Here is a 27,631-nt window from a genome sequence, read left to right as displayed (position 1 = left end):
ACTGTGCTAAGGAAGAAAGCGATGCCTGCTTCATAATGGCTGCTACGACTGTTTATAGATCTGCAGATGCTTCTTTTCCTCACTTTTATATAACAGTGTGTCATACAGTGTTGGGAACAACATACGTAAGCATGTCTAAGATGGATAAGTTTACTTGGCTGAAGTGTGGTTTAAACAGCTTTCGTCATTGTCAGTTGTGACTGCATTACAGAGCAATATTAAAAAGGGTCTATAACGCTACTTTTTATTCATCATTTATATAGATAAATCATTTAAAAAGAAACAGGACAAAAAGTGAAACCTGGAAAAATGTACATTTTAACATCCAATCTGCTTTTTGTTATTGTTAGTAACAACTGAGTTGGTGAGTAACGTTGCTTACAATTGACGACACCCATAATACACTCAGAAAAGTGTACTTCGTAGATAATTGAATAATTAAAAAATCATTAATTATTTTTAATCATTAAGAAATAATTAAAATACAAGTCAAAAATGCTTTGTCATATTTATTCAAAAGACTTCAACAACTTTACGATATACAGTTTAAATATATAGAAAATGAGAAAGAAAATAACAGTAGACATATAAATACTGAACTATCAGTTAAGAGATTATTCAATAACCTAATGCTAAATACTCAATATATTACTTAATAATAATAATAATAATAATAATTACTTATAATTTATCATTCCTCTCTACAGTGGACTTCTGTGTGTCACTGTGTTTAAACAAGTGCAAACCTCCTGTTCCTGATTATCACCATAAAGCATTCCACAAAAATGCAAGCAAGTTATTTAGAGCATTTACATGGAAGCACTATACTATATGGATTTTTTTTTAAAAAAGAACTTCTCCAACAAAATTTTTTATGTGCAGTTTAAATAGATAGAAAATGATCAAGGGAAAAACAGGACTCAGTAAATGTATACAGTGAGAAGAAATAATTATTCGGACACTTTTTACTTATAAATATGAACAAAAATGTAGGTATTCATAACCATAAACATGGACAGGTTTAAAAAATGTATAAGAAAAAGTATTCAGACACTATGTTAAAAAATATACAGTACTGTGCAAAAGTCTTAGGCACATGTAAAGATGCTGCACAGCAAAGATGCCTTCAAACATAGTGAAATTAAGGATCTCGGAGATGTGTTGCTGCATGCCTCAGCTTTTATCCTTTCTTTTTTTATTTGCTGCTTGTGACCTAAAACCTCTGTAAAGTATTTTGGCTGAATTCTAACATCATCACATTTTTTATTTTTTCACTCCCCTGAAAAATATATCATCTAATTAAAATCATCTTATCTGGAAGCAATGTTTAGGATTTAATATCTCCAAAAATATTATTTTCAGCCACAGGTAATTTGGCAGACAAAAAGACGGACTTGTTTTGGCAGCAGGTCCCACAGAGAGGTATGTCTGTGTCTGTGTGTCTGTGTCTGTGTCTGTGTGTGCTTTATTTAAATACTTTGGTCTGAACCACTGCTAAAAGTAAAGGAACACATAAGGAAAGCTTGATCCAAGTTAAACTAGGTTTTTAGCATTCTGTCTAAATGCTCAGAAGTCACCACAGAAGACAATTTATTTTCTTATGGGGTCCTCAAAATGGGAAAAAGTGCAGAACTTTCAAACATGAGGGATATTTGAGGCTTATAGACCCTTTAATAGACACATATGCTAAAAGTTTGTGTTTAAACTGTTAATTTAAAAAAATTTATTGAATTTTGATTTTAACTTGAATTGTTTTTGACGGGCCCAGATGATGATACTGACTCATGTAGGAGAAACATGAAAAATTGTGTGAAATATGTTTAAAGTGTTGTCATGTTATGTTCCAATTGGCAAATCTGACATATGCAGCAACAACCCTAGCAGAATCGACATGGAATGACCCAAATTAATTCTTATTGTATATGTCTCAAAGCTGTAATTCGCAACAATGGCTTTGCAACAAATTATTACTGTGGTTAAATAGTGGTGTTTAAATAGATTTTCCCTATCAATTTCAAAATTTCAGCATATCTTTGTTTATGCTTAAAAATACATACTTTATAGGTAAAAAGTCAATTATTTCCCCTCACTATAAATAGATAAATACTATAACTATTGAAAAACTGAACTCATTTTAGAGAGTATTCAATGATTTAATGCTAAATGCTCAATATATTACTTGATACTAAGTCCTACTAAATAGTATATTTTATGGTTAATCACTTACATTTTAAAAAGTAAAGTTCTTCCAGTAGATGTTTAGTGTAATATACATCTGACATTTCAAGGAGCTCTACACCACCATCAGTACGTCAGGTTTGACTTCCTGACCCTAAGAGCTTGCATCAGAGGAACCCAGCGGGATTTATGTAATTTTGCAGTGGTGATGGACCGGAAATCGTCAGGTCCATCGTTCTCGTCTGCCTCTGTCGTGATTTCCATTTTCTGTATGATGAGCTTCAACAACATGTCTTGTTTCTCCAGCGCTGAAGAAATCTGCTTCAGCCTTCAGAACAAAAAAGCATCAGTGCATTAATAAGAATGGATTTTATTTCATCATTTATGATATTTACATAGGTCTGCATCATTGTTAACTAATACATTGTGTTCTTATGGACAGTAAAATAGTAATACACAGAGGAGTGGAATTAATAAGTCAATAACAGAGTTAACACTGAGTGTAGAGTGGATGTGTGAAGAAGGGGTTAGAATCAATAGTGAGAGGGGTTGGTTAAATGAGGGAGGGGATTGGGATGAATGGGGATTTTAGATAATGCAAGAGGAATGGGGCAAACCTGGGATAATAGAGGAATTGAGGTAAGTGAAGAGGGGTAGGGTGTGTGAGAGAAGAGACTGGGAAGAGTGGGGAATTGGAATGAGTGAAGAGGGATAGGGTGTTTGAGAAAGGGGACTGTGATAAATGGGGAATTGGGATAAGTGAAGAGGGGATTGGGATGAATAAAGAGGGATATATGGGGTGTATGAGGGAGGTATCTTCAACAAGATAAAAGCGGTCTCACTTGGATTTCTGCTTCATCATTTCTGTCTCCAATGGACTTAAGTGTGTCACCTGGTTGTCTATACGAGTACGCACTTCATGTTCTGGACTACCGGTCCAAAAGATCTGCTCCATCATTCCCTGCACATAAAGCATTCAACATATAAATGTAGACAAACATAGGCAAGCTGTATAGGGTATTTACATAAAAGCACTATACATCTGTATGGGTAAAAAGTGTATTATTTTTATTCACTATGGAAAAATGTCATAACCCATAAAATATAGTTGTCACACACAAGACACATTTTTAGGTATACTTGTTGGGTAATATGTGTAATATGTGTAATAATTATTTTATTTTATAATCATTTATCTGTTAATTCTTGTAATATGTGAATTTCAATTAATATCCCCAAAGAAATGCAGCATTTTTAAACAATATGGTGGACATCTTGGATAATAACTTTCCCAACATTTAAAAAAATATGCCATAGATTAATTTTCACTTTTATTAGAACTTTTTTGATACCAGCACGGTTATACAGACAGAGTTATTTTTTTATCCCTGCAAACACCTCAACAAATCAAAAGACAAGTTTAATATATACATAGAGTTTGACCCATGTACTATATACTGTGCTTTCTGACGTATAAGACATTTTTTCCTGTCCAACTGCTATGTGCCAGCAGTTAGGGCAGCATTGAGAACCCACACTACACTGGATTGCTGTTAATATGAATGACATTAATGACATACATCATGAAGTTACTGACCCGAAACTTGGCACACTTCCTGTTAGGGTAGATAGTGAAACTACGTTTGTCCACTCTCTTCATAAACCAATAAGGCAGTTTCTCTTCCAGTGTAGTATGAAGATTAATCTGTAAGAATGAATGACATATTTAATGATCGAAAAAGTGCTAGCATATAGGGATATATGGTTTTAAATGGTTGTAATTCATCAATCTCAATCTATTTAATTTATTTCTGCAACACCTGCATGGCGATCCTCTTCAGTGCTGCGTTCCTCTGAACCTCAGCGATGTCCCCAACTGCCAAACCAATCTGAGCCACAAGCAAATTAAAACAAATAATTAAGACTTTTTTTGTAATATGCTGCAAATTGGATTTGCTTAAAAATGAATGTTAATCAGAAAATGCCTACAACAAAGCAGCAATTCATATTAAAGCAATTTCTGATGGATGCTATAATATCATATGCCAAGAGTGATGTTTTGGCACAAGGCGGGAATATCCAGTGGATGAGACACCAGTCCATTGCTGGGCACCACACACACCCTTACACACTCATTCACACCTAGGGGCAATTTTGGAGAATATGTATTGTTGTTATCCTATTCTGTGTCTATGGTTTAACAACATTCTTACCTTCTCCATCAGTAGTTTAAAAAAAACATGGATCTCTTATTCACGAAAAAAATTCGCCAACATTTGATCATTTTTCATTTCATTCTTTGGCAGATTTATAATAATAATCTTGCTAAGTTTCCCAGTATGCTCACTAACACTAAAAGTATCCAAAGTACACAATCTGACATACAACTTATATGTTGAGAAGCAGAGGACGAAGAACCGACCCTTGAGGGATTTGATTCCTTTTTATAAAGGATGTCAAAATGAAGTGCATGCACCAATAAATTTTAATTTCATACCATCAGGTTCATGAGAAGGATTGGCATGAGGAGGACGAAGAGCACAAAAACAAAGTAGGTGATTGAAGGAAAAGCCAGAAGTCCCTGATCGTATGCTTCCAGAAATGAGGTCTCATAATTCAGCTCTCCAACTGTCATTACAAATGTCTGTGCCAATGATAGACCAATTGAGCCGAACTCGCCCTGATGAAAAAAAACAAACAATTACTTTAAATTAAATTAAAAAAAAAACAATAAAAAATTCTCAGTCACATTAACTGTCTTGTAGGTGGGGGTGGAAATAAGATACAGAGGGAAAGGGAAAGCCACTGACATACTGACATCATCTCAGTAATAAAAATTGCTTTTTAGTAAGAGACTGTTCAAGTTCATTAGAGACACACGTGAGTAGGTAAAATTTCATGTTGGGAAAAGAGAACATTTTAAATGAATTAAAACAATATAAAATCAATCATGAAAGAGATAGAATTAATATCTATTCCAACATACTCGATGAAGCATCAGTGCATGGAAGGACAATCCAAAGGACAGCAAAAGGAAGATGAAAAGGACGAGGACACTCAAGAGTGTCTTTATGATTTCTCCAAACATTACAACATAAATACCAAAGCGCTCAAACCTGTAAGGAAATTAAAAAACACATTTTAACACACTGTCACAAGAATACACTCTTCGGGATGTAACAGGGTAAGAATTGCCCTATTACGTTAGTGTGAACGGCAAAATGATTGCTTCCAGGAAATATGGTGTCAATCTGACTTCCAACTAGGAAAAACCAAAGCAAACTTGGAATTCCTAGTATTTGCTTTAGATCAATCAACATATAGACATGTTAGCTTGTTAAATTTTTACATTTCACTGTTTTAAGGAGGTAAATAAACATTGGCCATCACATTTAGCTGCTTGTTGGTGGTCGAAAATGACATAATTTCCCACTTCCAAGGTAAGTGGAATGCAACATAAGGTTAGTGTGAAGGGTGTGAAGTTATAGTGAGGGGTGGGGTTCAAAACAAATACTTCAATTGACAGAATTGTTGCTAGTTTCACATGGCTATTTTACCTCTGGAAGTAAAGAAGAAAGTTGATCCAGGCAAATAAAATTGCCAAAGCTCCAGCCTGCCAATGCAGATTCCCTTCCACACCAAAGAACATTGGAGTAACAAAAGCAAGAGAGGAAATGGCTGCTGCCCAATCCGATGGGTTTGAGGTGTCCAAAAAGTAACTCATTCGCTTTTGGGACAAAGGGAGTACATATAGATATGAATAAATAAATTGATACTGTATGTATATAAATAATGTCTGCTCCATTGCTGCATAATTTTATTTCTTTTTTAAATCCCATAATGGCTTTAGCACCTTCATCTGTCTGAATGTCTGGCAGGCCGTCTGCAAAGCTGAGTTGTAACATCAAGTGCTGCCAGTATATATGAAGAAGTGACCTTACCTCCATTTTAATACTTCATCAAGTGCTATTATTGACCTTCTTATATGAATTGAAAAGGTTGATATGCTATGTTACGTAAACCAGGGAACACATTTTTCCCCCTCCAGGATATGCATATCTGCTTGCTAACAAACTAGCAGAGTATTTAATATTTTTGTTATTAAGTACTTTATTAATCACCTATATCTATGGGTTACCATCCTTTTCAAAATAGATTGTTCTTGATGAAAAATCTCACTCATTTTAACAATTGCTTCTGTAGTGTGACTTTGTGACTCTGTATGGTGACACTTGCTTCTGTATTGTGGCTGTTAGGCATTTTGATTTGTTAGCATATTAGCAGAGTCCTTATTTCTTTATGGCTTTGCTGTCTTCTAAATGTATCGATTTTTGCCAATATGTAAAACTGTAAGTGTTGTATTACCTGTTGTGCTATTTGTATCAACTCTTTACAAATGCCATAAATGTTCATGACGAAGACCATCAGCATGGACAATGAAATTAAACAGCTTTGCTGAGACCCAAAGAGAGAGACAAAGAGAGCGTTAGCTGTGTTATTTGTAGCATACAGCTAGATCTAATACGTGTTTAGCCTCTCATTAGCAAGCTACAGTATAGTATACCATCACAAATAATTGCTTCTAAGGTTTCTCTATGACCATGAATTCAATTTTTAGCAAATAATATTTAGAGCTATTCTAGCAAACACTAGAGGTTGGGACACAGGCTGTATAGCTTAGCATACTTTGCTGAAGGATATGGGCTCCATGATGAAGGTCGTGCCATTTGCTGTGTTGATTTGTGTAGGTTTCAAGTTGATGACAAGATAGGTGAGGGGCAAAAGGCCCAGCAGATACACGGCCAGATTGAGTAAATGAGCTTTACTTCCATAAGCTTTCCTGTGAGGGAACACGTGAAACAAACAATATAAAAGACACTAACAAAATTGTATCTACACATATAGAGCATAGTGCCAATATGACATTTGGCATCACTGCAGCATGAGGACCTGTAAGAAAAGCAATATGGTAAAAAGATATAGATAAAGTCACTTAATGATGTATTACAAAGTATTTGCAATACAGCCATCTTTTCCTGGAAGCTTCTTGCCAAGCTGGCACCAGTTCCAAATGATAAGGAACCAGGGTATGAAGGTAGATAATGTATGAAAACAATTTCATGAATAACAGTACTGAAAGGTGCCCAGAGATTACCTCCACACACACCATGGGGAGGGGCAATGTTAATCTTGTAGAACCTGGAGAAAGGGCACAGTGATGCATAGATAGCAGCAGCACAGACTTCCTCTAGTGGCACACCTTTAAATAAGGCCCATGAATTAAAGATGCTGCTTGTAGGGCAGCCAGTCTGTCTATAGGTCAAGATAAAGTCCACCACCCAGTGGACCAGCCTTTGAGTAGACAAAGAAGCCTGCCTGTGTCTTTCCTCCATTGCAAATAAACACTGCACATACTCAAATTTAAGTCATCCTGTACAGGCTCATAGGAGGGGACCTTAAGGGACACACCGGGCACATCAGGCTCCAAGGGGACCCTGGTGGGTGGAGGTGCCTTGCCTCCTTTAGAAAGGCTGTATTAAATCCTATTAAACCCTAGGGACATGGCATTGATGGGGACTTGTCCCTGACTAGCAGTTCCTGGGTTGTTGTGACCCTGCACTGGGGACACACATCTCCTCTACTCCTGTGGCACAGCACCGATCCACTCTAAGGGGGGCATCCATGGTTACTGTCTCTCTCCAATGGGGCATTGCTCCCTACAGAACTCCTTGAGTTAGTATTGCTCTGTATCTCCAGAAAGCCAATGCTTGCACTCCTTCTGCTGAGACAAGGACATATTTATGTACTTGGCATTTTGCTTCCAGCTGTAGGCTGATAGGCCACTCATGCAATGTCTGTAGCTCATGGGAGCCAGTCATCAATTACAGAAGTATTTTGTTTGCCACTGGCCAAAAGGGGAAACAAGTCTGCTTGTATACATCTTGAAAACACCCCTGGTACTAAGGAGAGACCAAAGGGCATAACTTTGATTTGAAATGCCTTCCTAGGAAGGCAAATCAAAAAATTATCTGTATTTTGGGTTGATAAGAACATGAAAACAAATCTAGAACAGATCCACACACATGAACCAGTCCTGTGGCTGCACAGTTTGAAGTATCTGAAGAGGGACCTTAGGAACTGGTTCGTTTGGGAAGAAAATGCAGTTACTTCTTCCAATCGAGGTTGGATGAACCCCTTGTTTTGAACTGTGGGGTCTATTTTTTACCAAATGGTGAGCAGTAGAGAGAAACCGACTTGAAGCTAACAGGTATTACAGAGCTTTGTGGCGTTCTATGGAAAATGCATGTAACCTACAAGAAAACACACTCATCAGGGTAGAAGAGTGTGAGAGGTGTGTATCCCCAGCTTTGGAGGACAGGTCACCTGTAGCTCTAACTGAGGTCAACTGAGCTAATCGGATAGATAAATGTCATGTATATGTAGCCCAACATGCACACAGGTCAGAAGAACAGGAAAGATGACTATATGACAGCGGTATTTATTGCACATACTGCATCACACAGTATGTCACTGCATGAAAAAAGCTATACATTTCTTTCTTACTGCCTCCAGAGGTTATGAGACGTGAAATAGAACCAACTATGTGAAAAATCTCACAATAAGAATAATGTGTTTAGAAATTCATTGTAAAAGCTTATTCGGTAACTGTGTCAAGTGTGTTAATTAAAGACTAAGTAAGCTCAGTGAATAGTAGAAAAAAGAAAAATGGAAAAAACTAACAAACAAACACAAAAAATATTTTGTAAAAAAAAAAAAAAGTTATAAATAAATAAAACTCAATAGGATTTATGATATTTACTGAGTGTAATTTAATAATATAACCCTAAAATAAAAAATAAAAAAAGAAAATTAATTCAAATATAGTTTCTCACAGGGAATCTACTGTGAATATTGTAATTTTGTAAGAATTATAAAATAGATACATCTTTTTATTCATTGGGGGAAGGGTATAATTATTAGGCTGTTAGCTTACCATTTCATCTCTAAGTATTTCTGACACACAGGGTGTGTGAGCAGCTCAAGCCGGTTGTACTGCACCATCGCCTGCATGAACACAACACACACAAACACAAGCAGAATAATCATAGTTATAAAAAAGATAATTGTGACAATCAATATAATATTTGATTTTAATTATACAACTACAATTCACCATATCATAAAATAGATGATATTGTAATATCATCTATTTATATCAATATCATATTAATATCAATATTGATGATAACTATTATTGTCTACCAAATATCTTACAAATATCACCAATTTTATTTATTTATTTCATTTTTATGATTGTATTTATCACATTTACATTTAGTATATTCTCTGTTTGGCTGATCTTTTTGTATCTGTACTTTATGCTGCATTGTGATTTGTTTAAACAATCAGTTAATTAGTATTGTGCTTTTAACAGTAGAAATCACAGAGCAGCTTTACAGAAATCCAGATATATATCTAGAGGATGAGCAAACCAGAAGCCACAGTGTCTATCAGTGACAGTAGTAATAGACTGTGGGTTGTTTGTTACTCACATTTAGAGCTGACAGAGGCTGAATATACAGAGTTTTGTCCGTTTGAGAGGATTTCTGCACACTTACTGGAGCCTGAAGCCACTGGAAATTGTATGTGATCTACAAATAGACGGGGTTTACACTGGAACACCTTATTATAAGTGACATTGTTGAAAATGAACCAATAAATAATATTAATTAAAATTCTAAGAATAGAATATAATAAAATACTAGTAATGTAATAAAAATAATGTTAATATTCTGATAATAATAAATCTGTTTCAAGTGAAATCGTGAATTGTGTTTGGTACAGCTGATGAGTGTTGGCCATTTTTCTTAACTGATTTATTTATAATAGCTCCAGGAGCTATAGACCTTTTCCTGTTTATCTAATACATTCAGACATTATTGGCTGCATACTATTAACCATATAACTGCTACAATAGTCTACATATCTATATGTACTGTATTTATAAAACCCACATATAAATTTATTGCACTTCTAATACGTACATGGTAGTCAGTGCTGTTTGGATCATGCTCTGATTCAGTCATACACTGATCCAGAAGATGCTGCATGGAACAAAAGAAATTATAGTTTAACATTTAAAGAAACAATTCCTTCTCTTATTGTGTCAACTCCAAAGTGTCCCAACTCCAACTGTCTAAGTGAACCACTGACAATGGTTTTCATGTTATCACTTACTGTATACACAACAGTCTTCTAGCTAGTTGACTAAGTTGCAATTTGAGATGAACCATCTACATCAATCAATTTATATTTATTATATTTAGCTAATGTCTGATAGAGGATAAAGAGACACTAAATATATACAGTATAGCCTGCATCTCTGGAGCTCCCATCTCTCCAGCAGAGGTCAGAGTCGCCCTAGTATTATCTAATATCCAAACACATTCATCCTCCTCTTATGATTAACAGTGTTATCTAAAGCCTAGTTTCTATATTGTTGCCAAAGACGTTACTTTGGAGGCACTTCTGAGTTTGGATTTTGTGATTCACCTGCACTTGGATCCACACCATGCCTGATATCTGCTATATAATAATATAAAAGAAAACAGTTCTGAGATAATGTGTATACATCCTGATGCCTCTGAATCCACTTCATCATGAACTGTTTAATGACTGGTGAAATAAATACAGTTCTCAAAAGTGGACTCAAATTTTTGGACCCAACTGTAAAGTATTTACTGAAAAAAATATGTAAAAAAAGCACACACCTTTGTCGATTCAGGTAGAAACTCGATTAAATCCAGCACAGCACAGCGAGTGTAGCCCATTTTAAACTGACATATAATCTCGGCCGACCTGCCATTAATCAATAACATTTTCATCAAATTAGAAAGTAATAATAATCTGCAAGTCATTAACAAAATCATCCTTAGAGGATAAGGGATTTTTTTTTTCAACTGAGTGAATTTTGATTTTAAAACACATCAAAAAAGAAAGAAGCTTCAAGTCAAATAAAATAAATACATCCAAACCATAGGACAAAATATATAGGGGCTGTATTCAGAGCCAGTGCATTAGGTCCAAATGTTATGACAATATTCAGTATTCAGACTTGGGTTGCTCAGCTGCTTAAGTTAATTATTGTGTGCGCCAATCAGATTATGCACATTACCTGTGTGGAGTTCATGCCTCTGAGGATGCCAGATTTTTCTCGACTCTGAGACAAGCTTTGTTGAAAGTGTCTTGACCCTAAGCATTTGCATTTAAGCCCAAAAAATTCAGTGAAAGGAAATGTGTGGACTTTTAGTAGACTATACTATTAATTTATAAATAGTGTCATATTTATGTATCTATTATTGGCCTTAAATGGCATTCCAGTGTTTTTTTTTAATATACAGCCCAAAATGTGAATTTCAGCATGACAAATTGTGGTGACATCAAATGTCAAACTGTGTCTGAGGTCTAAATATGGATGTGTGTAATTTTAGTATTAAATCCTCACTATATAGTGTGTAGCTCAACTCTGAATATGGCCCCAAGACAGCAAAGTGTAAAAGTATAAAATATATATAACAATCACAGGAACAGTAAGTGTCTGATTGCCTTTATTGATTTCCCGTCAAAATAAAACAGTGAACTTTCTGTGTGTGTCTGTGTGTGTGTGTGTGTGTACGTTTTTCTCACCTCTCATTCTCAATAGCAGCGTTAGCAACATCTTTTTTCCCATTGCGCACAGCTTCGTGGAAGAATGAGGCGTGATTATTATTGAGCAGGATTTCAGCTCCTTGGTTCAGTAAAAGCTTTACAGCTGCGACGTGACCTTCACGTCCGGCTAGATGCAGAGCCGTGTTCTGCTCAGGAACAGTTTGGTCAAAAATAAAATCTAACAAAGTTCCACATACCCCAAAGTTTGTTGATGTGTTTGTGACCAAAGTTTGACCAAAGATGAATAAATAAAATAAAATAATTTCTCAGTAGTTGACTAAATACTGCATTACAGTATAGGGGTAACATGATATTAAAGTTTTTTAAATATCATACCCCGTCTTCATCTGTGTTATCCAGCAGTTTGATGTTTGCTGCCAGCAGGACGGTCATGGTTTGTGTGTATCCTTCAGCCGCAGCGTGATGTAAACACGACCAGCCTTTATAATCGCTGCACATTAACACACAAAACTCAGAATTCCTAACAAGGAATCACAACTGTACTCCAACAAACTCGCCTTTTATTACATTAAATTTATAAGTAAATTTCCCTGTTTCTAGATTTTCCCCAAACAGTTCACTGCAGCAAAAGTAAACCAGTAAATGGTGGCATAGGAGCTCTCAGGAGTGCATTTGTTTAATTCTTGTAAATTTTCTGATCAATGATTTGTTGTTAAGACCTTTAAAAGCTTAATATTTTGCCAATTTGGGCTTTTTCCTGTTTCCAACACATCAAATTTGAGAACTTACGGTTCTCTTGCTGCCTAATATATCCCACCCCTTTACAGGTGCCAGTGTAATGAGATAATCAATGTTCTCTTCACCTATCAGTGGTTTTAATGTTATGGCTGATTGGTGTATGTATGCATACACCAATATATATTCTTCCCATACTGTAACTCTGTTCATGAGGAGATTGTGAGGAACATACCAGACAGAACTGTCTGTGTACTGTGTAATGCTGTGCTTGTAAGCTGAGAGGCTAGTTTGCAATTAAAAGTAAACTAACTTCATTTGCAGGGCCCACTAGAATCGTTTTTGTATGATGAAGATAATCCTGCATTAAACGCAGCTGAGATTTATTTACTTTTAAAACAGCGATCAGTGTAATCTGGTAGGTGTCATTCTTTAAACCTGGTATGAGGAGGGTGTACCTCTGGAACAGCGCTCCCCGCCTGAGCAGCAGGTCCACCACCTTAATGTGGCCCCCCCTAGAGGCCAGGTGGAGCGGCGTCAGTCCATTCTCATCTCCCTCATTTAGCAAACGCGAGTCTCTGATCGTCTCCAAAAGCCTGAGGCAGGTGTTTATTCGCCCGTATCTGAAAAGAAGTACAGCGAGAAATCGTCACACAGCGAGAACCATGTTCTGCTAGAGAACATGGTTAACTTTACATGGGTTAGCTAAAAATATAATACCATATTTCTGATCAGCTAGATTAAGGTTAATATTAATAATAATGCTAATATTAAAAATCCTAATACTCATACTTTATGTGGGATGTCGTCTTACTCTGCAGCAAAATGAAGCGCTGACTTTTTCTCCTTTGACTTGCGGCCCAGGGAGACTTTAAACCCTAGCATGTTTTTAACAGAGTCGTGGATGCCGAGTTTGCAGGCGTAGTGTAGAGGAGTGCAGCCTTCAAAGTCCTCTTCGCTCATCAGCTCCCACACCTCTTTATTCTGGAGTGGGAAAAAAAATCACTAATGCTAGACTAATAACCTTCATATGTTACTGTATGCATGAGAAACAACCACACTAGCCAAGTTTCCATCAACTTTTTGTGCTGTTCTGTTATCGACCAAGGTAAAATGTGTAAAAAAAAGTTTGAGAAATTTGCTGTCTCCTGCATGTTTCCATCAAGTCGACCTTTTACTGATAAAATGGCCTTTTACTGATGACTTCATCCTTAAAAAAAATTGTAAAATATATTTTCTTTTGTATTGAGCCATTTCCATACATAATTTTGTGTATATCGCAAACTGTGTACCTTTTGCGTTTTGATGACATAAAAGATTTTGTCAACACTTGTGAAATTTTATTGATAATTTGCATTTCCATCAGCTATATTGGTAAACATATCAATGCGCTAAACTTTTTTTCGCAAAAAAAAAAATCCTTGGATGGAAACGTAGCTACTGTCTGATCTCTCATACTCTCTATACCGTTCCTTACTTACTACTTTATGTATGTATGTATGTATGTATGTATCTATCTATCTATCTATCTATCTATCTATCTATCTATCTATCAGGCAGTATCTGTGGTAGCTATTATTCTATGATTTCTTTTTATGCTCCTCTTCTACCTGTAAGATGTGCTCAGGAAGATTTTTCAGTCCTTTCGGTTGGAAGATGACGAGATGGAGGAAGTTCCGTCCAGTTTTGTCTTTAATTCTAAAATCTGCGCCTGCAAGAAAAAAAACCCACATTGGTCACATTGGTGTTGTTACTCTGATTTCTGTTCATGATGGGTGTGCAATTTAAGCAATATCGGACAAGAGTGCCGTTGTACAGAAGATCAACGCTGCTGTGATTCGGCCACAGGTGATCACAGTCATGCTGATGTTCAGTACAACAGTGTGATTGCGAGTGTCACGTTGCTTTTATACAGCAGTTCTATAAACAAGAAATTAGTATTGAGTAACTGACAATTCAGACATCATATGACCAATTATTTTGTTATTTTTGGTCCGTTAACAAAAATAGTTCCCAGAGAAGTCGAAGCTGGATAGAACATTGTGTGTTTCCATGCCAACACACAGACAGCCCATAATAAGTGTAGTAAAGGTTTCAGTGTAATGAACTATTGCTGAAACTGGAATTTTATGTAGTGAACACATACAAGTTGGTGTGATACATACAGTGAAATGTCCCAGTGCTGTTATACTACACATCAGCACTCTTGGAACGCCACTTGTCCAATCAAATTAGTGGACCAGAACTAACTGTTATATAATATATATAATCATAAACAAAACGCACCTTTAGACAGTAAGAATGAAACCGTTTTCCATGCGCTGCTTGTTGTAGCCTGGAGTAAAGGGGTAAAACCCTTACAGTCAACGCAATCAATGTCCGCTCCCTTCACAATGCAAAAATACAACCAACAATGATGTCATGAACTGACAATATTGCAAAAAATATTTCATAAAACTAAAGATGAAAATTATTCTTGATTCACCTTTGAGACGAGATATTTAGTCAGTTCCACATGATCGAATAACGTAGCTCTGTAATTACAGCAAGGCAAATAAATAATACAGCATTTACTGAATTAATTAATTTCTCTTAGTTTTATTTTTCTTAATCAATGTGTTTAATCAGAGGAATGTTGGTGGGTGATACAAATTAATGAAAATAAATGAAAAAATAAAACCTATATTTAATCCTTATGACTGCTAGGACCATATTTCTATGATATTTATGGTTTTTAATGTTATTGAGACAATAAAATGAGAAATAAATGAGAATTAAAACAACGAGGGACATTAAATTCTTGACCAGGGGCTTCAGTAGTGCACACTCTGATGCCTATCTACTGTAGAGCTCTAATGGGTGTATATTTGTGTAGCATACATCATTTGGAAATTGACCTATTGCAGTGCATTGTGGGATTTCACGAGTACACTGAATATTCTGCACTAGAGTTTCAGAAATTATTTGGCAAAACTGCAAAACTGTACTAGTTATTGAGCAGGCTGGGTGTCTATTATAGACAGACCTGTGTAATGGCGTTTGATTGGCTGCATCTCTAATGTTAATGATTTCATCCATTCTTCTCTCATAAGGATGCAGCATTGCTTGAACGGCTTCTATCGCTCCCTGTGTGCAGGCGAAGTGCAGCGCCGTGGACTTGTCACACTGTAACACACACACACACACACACATGGGCAGACATACATGCACAGGGACTGATATTGTGTTTCAGTCAACTCTGAATCTGTTATTAAATACTGCGACAGATCCATAGTTTAGTTCCTAATTTGCAACTGAATCTGAATTTCCTATATGCGTTTTTCAAATTGTCTGATGCTGTATATTTATATATTTAGTCAATGTTTAGTAGTAAATTGTTTTTAATGTTTTTTAATGAATATCTCTACACCTCGCAAAAGAATGCAATGAACTCTCAGTGAAATGAACGTAATCGTTTCGAAAACAATGAAATCTCAGTCATTCTTTAGTAGCCAATCCTGTTAATATATCATAACAATCAAAACTAATTTGTTAAATATTAACATAACCTAACATTAACCTAAGTTAGCTAGCCTAACAGACCTAACATAACATACCTGTATACTGTCGCTGAAAGTTAATGTTTACAACATTGTCTTATTATAATTTTTATTTTAGTGTACATGCCATTGTGCCTATTTTGTAAGATAGTTCTTAACTGAGCTGATATGTAATGTTTCATGTTTCATGTATGTAAGTTTTTTAATTAGTCACAGAGAAATTGTTTGGCCAAGAATTAAATGAAAATGTTCTTCTTTACCTGAAGTGTAGTTGCTCTACCAAGGCATTTTTTGGTGTCTAAATGTTGTATATTTAGTTTTGCCCTGGAGCTATAAAGCTAAGAAATAAGAAACATTAATAGCTTCCGGTTTAATACTGTGCAAGCTGTATTTCTAAAAATTTGGCCATGTGACAGGAATTCATGTTCCTGCCTGCTCATATGCATATCACTATCATCATAATCAATCTCAGCAACAGCTATATATATATATATATATATATATATATATATATATATATATATATATATATATATATATATATATATACATATATATATATATATATATATATAAAGATGGACTGCCAGCTTTGCACCTGGCCATTTTTCATCTTCATGCCCTGATAATGACTAGCTAATGAGCTGCTACCGACAGCCAGAGTAAATAATTTGCTCTGATAAAGGCTTCTACTACTATGTCAGAATCACTGCACAAATAATATCTAAGGGGTGGTCTCTTGCTGCTGATGGACATGGTGCAGGGGGGATTAAGATGCTGTTCCAATCTAACAGATGGGCCACAGTCGGTAAATGTTTACCATCAAAGTATGATTGGTTGGTTGATTATAAGGTAAGTTTAGATGATAAAATGACCAAAGAGTATACCAACAAGGTAGATAATTAAGTGACAACTTGGTTTATGCATGTCAGTGAGCCCAAATAACTTCTCACGGATAGGAATATCTGACCTCCGGGGGATATTTGGTTGGACCCCACAAAGAAAAACTTTATTCTTTATGCTTAAAAATGCTTAAAAAGCAAAAACATTTAGGTGTAGGCATAGCATTAATCGGATGTATTAATAATAAGAAGAAGAAGAATAAAAGTGTGTGTGTGTGTGTTTCTTTACCTGTTGCTGGTCCACTTTCGCACCTTTAGCGATGCAGAGTTTGATGACTTCTGTATTTCCGCCTCGTACAGCTAAATGAAGTGGGCTGCTCTTGGATTTATCCAAGTAATTAATGTGTGAAAGGGTGGAAATACCCAACTCTTCTCCTAAAACAGTGAAAGAGAGAGGCAAAGAGAGAAGGAGAAGGCAAATAAAAATGAAAAACATTAATTATATAAAATATTAATATGTAAAATTTTAAGCTACATGCATTATAACATTATAGCTGTCTATTCATGAACACATTAGGTCTGAGTTGATGTTGGTACTTGGACCCCTAAATATAATAACTTTGATAATGTCGGTTGTGATTTATGTCACTGTAACAAAATCAGAAAAGTCATGGAACCCCCTAGCTATGCTTCACGGCCCTCTTGGGGTCCCCTGGGCCCTATGTTGAGAACCACTGCCTTACATGGTAATATTGTACATGCAAACATACCAAGAAAGCTATCTGGAACTGAAAGGCACAGAGAGATTGACACAGCCTTTTATCAATGTGAAGCATGTAATGGGATTTGTTTAGGGCCTTGTCCTCAAATTTGCACAATCATGACTCATGCGACCCATGTTTAGACTGAAGATGAGTTTTGCTTATTCCTGTCCTGTCGTTTAATTTGGCTACCTCGTCTGCACATGTGGACAGGTCAACAAATGTAAATCAGTGCAAATCAAAAAATTTACATTCACAACAAGCACCAGCCTGTATATTCACAAAGATTTTAGTCATGGATCAAATGTTTCTAATATAGCGATGCTCTTGCATGAGCACTGTCTGTGTAAGCAGTGTGAACAAAAACAGCTCCCTACTCCCTGTTATCAATTATAGGAGCACTATGTAGTATACAGAATGAGGCATGTGAATGCAATGGTGCATGTTTATTGTGTTTGTTCAAACACTACTGTATGATCAGTCCACTGTGGAAGTGTCCCAAAATACACATACACACTACTCAGTAAATAGGCTACATCATTTGAACATTAATTTAAAGCAGCACATTTTGGAATTACATGAGTGCACTGGTTTGTCTCCATGACTACACAGCTATGGGTTTCCAAAATATTCTACTATGTAATAATAACCATTCATATCTGCACACACCAGTTGGAACAGCGATGACTTACTTATGTACAGTCATGAGACTGTGTAAGAATATAATATTGCAGTAAGCTGTGTGCAGGATGCATTTGGACATCCTGAAGTAAATCAGAGAGGCTCACCTTTTTGCAGTATCACCTCCATTGCTTCTTTGGCTCCAGAAAAAGCCACTGTGTGTATCGCAAAATGCCCCAGCTTGTTCTGCCGACACAGCTTTGCTCCATGTTTAAACTGGAAAAATCAAACAAATGGAAACTTGGAGGAAAAAAAATGGATGTACACAATTTCCACAAATACCCCTCCAAAGTTTGTTACAGTTTTGCACTGGAGATATGAAACTAATGTAGATAACAAGTAGTATTTTCTCCCAATTTGGTCACAGCACTGAGGATGACACACACATCATTTGGCTCAGTTTTAACATTTCTTCATAAACAATTTATAAAACAGCAGAATAGCAGAGTCTCTTTATTTAAAAAAAAAAAAAACTTTAAGGACACAATTGGAAACTATGATCATTGTTCATTTGTTCATTTTTATAGTAAAAAGTGTCATACACCAACAAGGTTTTAAAAACTAATCAACTCATTAGAGGCAATGATTTAGGTATGTGGTTTGCATGATGCTAAACTGCTGGCTGTAAGCTTCGCGTATTAATACCTACAGTATTATAGCTCAAATGCAAATCCAAGGAACAACCCTCAGACACCAAACATACTGTATCGTTTTTCAAGTACATTTAGATTAAGAGTGAAATTTTGTACTGTTCCCTTACCCACGAAGAATACTTGAATTATACTCACAAGTTGGTGAAGAGCTTCGCAGTTATTGTAACAGCATGCAAACATCAAAGGTGTGTTTCCCAAATCTCCCTCCAGATTCACATCTGTCTGACTGGAGGACAGGAGAATCTGAGACAAGATGAATGACAAGTGTACCAGGTGAGTGAGTGTGTGTAATTCGACTGTACCAGGTAACTGAGTGGGTGCATCTCACTTGTACCAGGTGAGTGAGTGGGTGTAATTCAACTCTACCAGGTAACTGAGTGGGTGTGACTCACCTGTACCAGGTTACTGAGTGGGTGTGACTCACCTGTACCTGGTAAGTGAATGGGTGTGACTCACCCCTACCTGGTAACTGAGTGGGTGTGACTCACCCGTACCTGGTAACTGAGTGGGTGTGACTCACCCCTACCTGGTAACTGAGTGGGTGTGACTCACCCCTACCTGGTAACTGAGTGGTAACCATACCAGGTAAGTGAGTGGGTGTAACTCACCTGTACCAGGTGACTGAGTGGGTGTAGCTCACCTGTACCAGGTGCTTGAGTGGGCGTAACTCACCCGTACCAGGTGCTTGAGTGGGCGTAACTCACCCGTACCAGGTGATTGAGTGGGTGTAACTCACCATACCAGGGAAGTGGGTGGGTGTAATTCACCTGTACCAGGTAAGTGAGTGAGTGTAACTCACCCACTTGAATGAGTTTGTTTGACTCGTACCAGGTGTTGGAGTGTATGTTACTCATTTGTATCAGATAAGTGAATGTATTTGACTCTGTACCAGGTGCTTGAGTTTGTCTGACTCACCTGTATCAGGTGATGAAGTGTGTGTGACTCACCTGTACCTGGTGATGGAGTATATGTGACTCACCTGTATCTGGTGATTGAGTTGGAGTAACTCACTTGTAGCAGGTGATTGAGTATGAGTGACTTATCTGTACCAGGTAATTACGTATGTGAGAGACTCACCTCTACCAGGTGATTGTGTCCTTTGCTGACCGCCAAGTGAATCGGTGCCATCGAGGCTGTGTTTACAATGTTCGGATTGGCACCCAAATCTAGCAACAGCGAGCAGCTTGACTCCTGGTTTTTCTCCACAGCAAAATGTAGAGGAGTTTGGCCTTCTGCATCCTGAACATCCAACTCTATACAACACAAAATAATTCATCTGATATTAACTCATTTAATACACTCCTATATGTGCTACAGAGCTCCATGGTGCTCAGAGTGAAACAAATGGATTCTGTGTCACAAATACGAAAAAAAAAAAAAAAAAAAAACCCTTCCTGTGTCTTTAATGCTTTTTTCGTTTTTTTTCGGTTTCATGTTTTCATGTTACTTTTTAAGGAGTAAACGTAGTTATAATGGGCACTTCAGATGATGGTAATGGGTTTGTTAATGTTCACTGTTAAGTGTCCAAGCATTAAAGCAATGTGGGAATCTGAGCCAGATAACTAATGCACATTATGCTCTAATAGACCATCATAGAGCTGTTAATACATCAATAACACACCAGTGTTTCTCCCTTTATTTTAATTTTTCTCATAAATACGTGTAGCCACACTTTCATTAACGTCACACACACAGTGGTTTACCACTTCTTGTGGACTGATGATGGTGAGATCTGATTTTTATGTATATAGGAATAGGATTCATTTTTGCTCTCAGAACAGCCTCAATTCTTCATGCCATGGATTCCACAAGGTGCTTGACGCATTCCTTTGGGATTCTGGCATCACATAATTGCTGCAGATTTGAATCTCCCGTTGTACCACATCCTGAATGAGCACTATTGGATTCAGGTCTGGTGACTAGGGAGGCCATTAAAGTACTCATGGACTCACTATAATTGTAACAGTTTGAGAACTTTGTGACATGGTGCATTATCGTGCTGGAAGTAGCCATTATAAGATGGTAAATTGTGGCCATGAAGGGATGCACATGCTCAGCAACAATACTCAGATAGGCTGTGATATTCAAATGATGCTCGATTCCCCACAACATTATACCACCACCACCAGCTTGAACTGTTGGCACAAGGCAGGTTCCATGGATTCATGGCATTGATGCCAAATTCTGCAGAAATCAAGATTGATCAGTCCAGGTGACATCTTTTATTGCCCAGTGTAGCATCAGATTCCTGTTTTTGGCTGACAGGAGTGGACCCTGATTTGGTCTTCTACTTTTGTAGCCTGTCCTCCTCAAGACAGTCAACATTTTGAGAGTTCTGATGCTTTTCTGCTCACCACTGATATAATGAGTGGTTATTTGAGTTACAGAAGACTTAATGTCAGCTCAAACCAGTCTGGCAATTCTCCTCTGACTGCTCTAATCAACAAGGCATTACCCACACACACACACACACACACACACACACACACACAGTAAATACATATCAGAAATCACAAACATGGACTGATGATAGTGAAGCATTTGTGATGATGCTTCAGTGGCCTATATAGTGAGTCAATTGTATTATATGGACGTTGAACTGATGGTGATGAGGCCGTTGTAATTGAATACAGAGAAATTTAGAACATCTGAGTCTCGCATATTCCAATTATTCTAGAACCCTGTAATGCAGAGTTAAAGCTCTATGCTCTAATGTGGTCTGTATCAGAGTGCTACATATGTACAGCTAGGGAATAGGAAGTAAGGAGAGGTTTAAGACTCACCCGCAGGTCCTGTCATGGCCACGATGAGCCGAATAATGTCCAAATGTCCACTAGCGACAGCGTAGTGGATTGGTCTGGCTCCATTTTCATCCTTAGAGCTCAGGTAAGTCGGAGTCTTCCTGCTCAGGTAATCCAGAGCTGAAACATCACCCTGAACAACCCACTAAGAGAAAAAGTGGATGTTACCATCTGCACCGTTCTTTACATGTCTTATTTACATCCCAACTATATATATATATATGTTCCTGCTGTCAGAAAGGATCACCAAGAGATGATTTATAGGTGAAATCTGAGCAGTGGGCTCTAACATACAAACAGAAATTTGACACACAATAGGTAATGTCAGCCATGATATTCGTAATGTAAACAATATTCGGAGGGTAAATGTTTGTCTTTTCCTCACCTCATTCTAAACACACACACACACACACACACACACACACACACATGGCCATAAATCTAAAATGCATGAACAAAAGTTTCGGAACTCACTTCAAACACGGTGACATTAGCCACTTTAGCCACATCACCCTCATCTATCACACAGCTGTAGGAGTTATTTTCCTTCATTGTTTCTTTCCTGATGAAAAAAATTCACAATGAAAACCTGTGAACAGAAACGAAAACAACATAAATGCATCATGATTAGAATTTTGGCTAAAAATTAAAAGTACACAGTAAACCCCAAATGTATTTGTTCAGCCAAGACAAGTTTTCTATAATTTACTTAGCGGAGGTCCTATGAGGCTAAGGTAGCTAAAAACTTAAGCTAGCTTGTGTTGTTTTCTGACACTGTATGACACAATCAATTTATTTATGTCCTCACAATTTCAAAAAGGAGGTATTGCTGAAGGTTTGGCATTTTGGAAATTGTTTCGATGATAATATGTCCTCAATTTGTGTTGTTTTATTTGATGTTTTATTACACAGAGTAAATATATTGCATAAACTTATCGTTATGTCTTTTATGGAGTGGGAAAAAAAAGTAAATTATTGTATGTAGGAAATTAATTTATTTTCAGTATTAAGCAGTTAATCTAGTTGCTTAGCAATGAGCAAACAGAAGTAATGAGATGACACACTACTGTACACACCCCACCTTGTACACAGTTCAGAGTTCAACACACACACAATCCACCTGCTAGGCCATATTTATAAGCTAACAACCTTACTTATGTAAATATATTATACGCATCCATAGCTTTATGAGGCAGAGGACTAGAGTTTCATCCTGTATTAGTAAAGGTGAAGATGCTCCCTGAGCTTCAGGTGCAGTAAACAGAAAAGAAAAGAAGAATCCATATGCATATGCATAGACGTTCTGGTGTCATAGGTTAGGAAGATTCTTGCTGCGAAGTCTCTCCCTCAGATTTCTCTCCCAGCCTCGGAGTATAAACTCAGAGAAATAACTGATTTCTTGTTCATATTTATTTTGACATTGATATCAGGAGCTGTGCCTTTCACATTATCTCGAGCACCTGCAATAACATCCACTGCTCTCTTGAAAGTGTTCGCACTTGCCTGATGTTGGAATATAATTAAAAACAGATTATACAGGATATACAGTGGGGTCCAAAAGTCTCAGACCACATTGATGATCTGAGATTTTTAAAAATTATTATTATTTAAAACTGGAAATAAACAGAAGGTTTTAGAATTTGTAAAATTCTTTAAAAAAAAAAAAGGAAATATGAAACATCTTGACTATACAATATTTAAGATGTTGCACTATTTCTATTTAAATGTAAGCAAATTTGTGATATTGATCATGTTAACCGCTTCGTACAAAAGGTCAGATTTTACATGAGTCTCTTCCCTTCCACTGAAGCACATATTCAGATGACGCGCTTGATGGATTTGATCTAAAATGGATCATCAGGTTTTATACAAACTTGTGGAGTCTATGCTAACTCGAGTGCACACTGGTATTAAAGCAGAAAAAGTGGACATACCAAATACTAAGAGACTCTGAAATTCATGTAAATATTTTTAAGATTCCACTTTTTTTTACTCAAATTGTTGCTGTTAATATCATTTGTAATGAAAATTTGTGATAAACTAAAAAAAAAAAAAGGGAAACAGAAGACTTTTGGACCCAACTGTATACCACATGAATACACACAGTATAAATTTCAGTAGAAAATGTCTGAAACATAATGCTAATATGCAGTGCTTATATACATTAATTAGATAAAGGTCATTAAGTATTATGCTGGCGCTGTTATGGGAAAATGCAGTAATCAGCAACAGGGTGGTGTGATGCACCCTGATGTGATGCACCAACCCGAGGCTTAGAGATTTATCCTTTTTCATCGCCCTTTTTATCTGTTTATAGTTACATTTAAATTTGCAGAATGTCCATGAAACAAGTTCCTGTTAACACGACGTTATAAAAGATATAAACAGTCGTTCCTTTACTTCTGTTCCTCAGACAAAAATGCTGCTCATTACCAAAAAACTGCAAAGCAAAACATCCTCCTGTCTTAGACATTTGAGTGTTGGAAAACTAAAAGCAACTGCTCTGTTTAAATGTCTGTGTTGACACTGGATACTGCTTCGTAAAAGTTAAAGTGCCTTACAGGAAATTTCACCATATCAGTGATTAGATGGGTTTTTTGAGCTGTTACTATATACATGATATCGTATTAGAGCAAGTGCGTAAACGTAAAGCTATGATTTGCTTTTCTGTTATTATAGAAAATGAATCAACACTTTCTGATCAATCAGATTTGGGAATTGAAACTGAAGTAACTAAAAAAAACTTTCCAAGTTACATTCATATTTTAATAGTCTTGTTTTGCGTGCAACATGTAATGTGTCTGAGATTTTAATGGTGTTAAATAGTAAATAATAAATAAGTATCTTTTGTCATGAGTTTATTCAGGTCTTACTAGTTTAAGGTTTTAGATATTCCCTGATAACACAAAATATACTTTAGTATGACAAAAATGGTAGTTTAGGTTGTATAATACAAAACTAATAATGATACAGCATTCCTGCAATTTCATAGTAATTTCATTTAAAATCAGCAATGCATAATCGGCAATCAAAACACTGCACTTTATATAGTACTGTAATAATACTAGTTTAAATTGCAAACAATACAAAACAAACAATGAGACATCATTTATGGCAATTACACAGCGATTCCATTCATTTTAATCACATCAATTCACTGAGACACTGTGCTCTAAAATATAACAGGGTATTAAATTTCCTTTTCATCTGAGCTAGACTTCATTCGCTTTGCTTATGTACACTCGTATTTTACTATATGCAAATATTAAGACTTGCCTATAAAACACTGAAGTAATGAAACATCATGTGCTGTAATCAGTTTGATTCCACTGCCATCATGTACAGTAAATATTGAAGGTGCGTTACACACACAAGTCACAGGATGAACTCGCTGGTGAAGGGCGTTTGACCCATCTTTATATTTCAGTGTGTACACCGCCCGTCAAAATCTTTTAACCGTTATGGCTTACAGGCTGTTTTTAGGAAAATATAAAATATAAATTTTATATATATTTTAATTTAATATAAATTATTATCCTGGATTTTGTTGTTTCATGTTGTTTGCCATTCTCTGTGCAGCATGTCTCTGGTATATCTACATAAAATTAAGTTTAAAAAAAAATAATAAAAATAAATAAATAAATAAATAAATAAATAAATAAATAAATAAATAAATACATAAATAAATAAATAAATAAATAAATAAATAAATAAATAAATAAAGTCTTATGCCTTTTATTTTATTTGCAGCTGATTTCTGAGGTAAATATTAAATAAATAAATAAAATAAAATAAAAGGCATAAGACTTTATTTATTTATTTATTTAATATTTTCCTCCGAAATCAGCTGCATCATGCAACAGAACTAAACTGTGTAACTTTTTGCACATGACTTTTCAGTAAATATTGCTATTGCAAATATTTTGGCATTTTGGTCTTCAACTGTTAATATTTTAGACAGATTATTTATTCAAATTTTAGGTATAACTGTTTATACTTTTTACTCATGGGATTCCTACACATGTACAACCCATTTACTTTATAATATCAGTGATATTTAGAAAAAAATACAAATATTTGTATGACAAGCATGTTTAAGGAATAAAAAGTCATCTAAAGTCTAGATCTAAATGTGTTTTTTTTTTATTCAAAAAAGTGTTATGTTATACTTCATGTTGATTTTATTGGAAACAATCTAAAAAGAAAGGCGTGATTCTTGCTTATTTTAATTAGACACTGGTAACCCAACTATCCATTTGCCAGCATTCATACTGTGAATGGTAGCTCTGATTTTAATTTTATTTTTTAATCTATAACTTGGTCTAATAAGCTGGCTTGCTCTCCACGTGCTTCTGCCTTCAAGAGTCTCATTAAAATCCAGTTAATGAGTCTGTAAATACAGATTTTATTATTTGGTTGAACATTTGAGTTTTTTTTTTTTTTTTTTTTGCCATTTTGTATCCTTTGGTTTATCTATATCACTAATAATACTGATTAAACTGTAATAAAATAAAAGAGCTTTGAAAACTTTTGACTGGTAGTGTAGAATAAGTAGAATAAAAGTACATATTTTTGAGAAATGTTCTATTTTGTGAAAATTCTGTATTTCTGAAACTCTATCCCCAGTACACTGTTAGTCATAAAAAACTAGTAGTTGATTTGGACTTTTTTTTAAATTAATTGCTTTTTTAAAAAACAAACCATGAGCAAAACTAAATATATACATATTGTTTTTCATAAAAATCAAAAGCTCATAAGAGATTTCCTTTCACTCCTACCATGTAGGCAGTTTTCAGCCAAGCTAATGAGACGTGATGCTGTCAGATTTGCAATGCAGAGACATTCAACCAAGCACTGTCATCACGAGTGAGCTGCCTTTTTACAGCTGCAATCATCTGATGATTTAGAATCAAATTGTTTCTTTAAGTATAGATGCACTCGTTTATTTTATAACCATCTCTCATTGCCCTGTGTGTTATTGCTCTTGAAATAAAAGTAGGTGTACGATATGGATGATAACGACTGAACCGGATATAATGAACACAACACAAACAAACAGAAAGAGTTTACTGTACTAACTCAATATTTTTATTCAGACAGAGTTCATTTTCTAACATGAAATGAAATCATACAATAATGAAATAAAATACTTCCTACCTTGGTTTTGAGCAGATGCAGAGTGGTGTGTGTGTGTGTGTGTGTGTGTGTGTGTCTGTCTGTCTACGTGTATGTTCTCTCTGTCATTAGGAAGGTGGTTTTATACGCTGCCTTGCTTCATGGAGGTCGGATTACAGAGGCTGTTATTGTGACATCATTTCCTCTGATGTAATCAAAAACTCTGCCAATTGGACTTTAAAACAATTACAAACCATAATATTGTCCTGTTACTGTTATTATGGGGGCCAAGCGATGATCTGTGACTTTGCATGTTACAGTCAGGAAGAAAAGTTGTTTGGTAATGTAAATGTTTTCTTGTTTCTCGTTGTTCCATTTTGTATGACAAAGTGTACTATATTAACACATGATGGTGTGCTTGTATTTAACATACAATTAACATACAAAATACAATATAAAAGTAAGTAAATAAATAAATAAATAAAACTGGGGGCAGTCGTGACCTAATGGATGGAGAGTCGGACTTGCAACCCGAAGGTGAACCTGAAGGTCGTGAGTTCGAGTCTCAGGTCCGGCAGGGATTGTAGGTGGGGGAGCGAATGACCAGCGCTCTCTCTTCCATCCTCAATACCACGACTGAGGTGAGACCCTTGAGCA

At 36.0% G+C, this 27,631-nt stretch overlaps 1 protein-coding gene across 1 annotated transcript; it reads right to left on the bottom strand.

Annotated features, from left to right (window-relative positions):
* Positions 1–78: 78 nt before the first annotated feature.
* On the bottom strand, positions 79–27,072 carry trpa1b (transient receptor potential cation channel, subfamily A, member 1b). The gene is made up of 28 exons (XM_026938122.3): positions 27,017–27,072; positions 22,334–22,448; positions 21,842–22,004; positions 20,136–20,311; positions 19,194–19,301; positions 18,513–18,621; positions 17,253–17,398; positions 15,608–15,747; positions 15,068–15,116; positions 14,869–14,968; positions 14,193–14,293; positions 13,397–13,566; positions 13,041–13,205; positions 12,223–12,337; positions 11,866–12,032; positions 10,950–11,037; positions 10,224–10,283; positions 9,732–9,830; positions 9,173–9,243; positions 6,865–7,018; positions 6,544–6,633; positions 5,736–5,905; positions 5,165–5,294; positions 4,676–4,858; positions 3,999–4,067; positions 3,776–3,883; positions 3,021–3,139; positions 79–2,506 (listed from the first exon to the last, which is right to left on the bottom strand). The coding sequence occupies exons 2-28, from the start codon at positions 22,409–22,411 to the stop codon at positions 2,305–2,307; spliced, it is 3,330 nt and encodes a 1,109-aa protein (XP_026793923.3). The 5' UTR covers positions 22,412–22,448; positions 27,017–27,072; the 3' UTR covers positions 79–2,304.
* Positions 27,073–27,631: the final 559 nt, after the last annotated feature.

The sequence above is a fragment of the Pangasianodon hypophthalmus genome, chromosome 22, assembly GCF_027358585.1.
Source record: "Pangasianodon hypophthalmus isolate fPanHyp1 chromosome 22, fPanHyp1.pri, whole genome shotgun sequence".
Taxonomy (NCBI): Eukaryota; Metazoa; Chordata; class Actinopteri; order Siluriformes; family Pangasiidae; genus Pangasianodon; species Pangasianodon hypophthalmus.
Note: the sequence above shows the minus strand (reverse complement) of the source record. Positions and strands in the feature narration are given on the sequence as shown.

What these genes read in the sequence shown, in the direction of transcription:
- trpa1b (XM_026938122.3), bottom strand. Translation starts at nt 22,411, where the DNA reads ATGAAGGAAAATAACTCCTACAGCTGTGTGATAGATGAGGGTGATGTG. An exon ending in TGATACAAATAGCACAACAG is followed by an intron (nt 5,906 to 6,543) that starts GTAATACAACAC and finishes TTGTCCCAAAAG; the next exon opens with CGAATGAGTTACTTTTTGGA. An exon ending in GGAAGTGTGCCAAGTTTCGG is followed by an intron (nt 3,140 to 3,775) that starts GTCAGTAACTTC and finishes CTTTATGTGCAG; the next exon opens with GGAATGATGGAGCAGATCTT.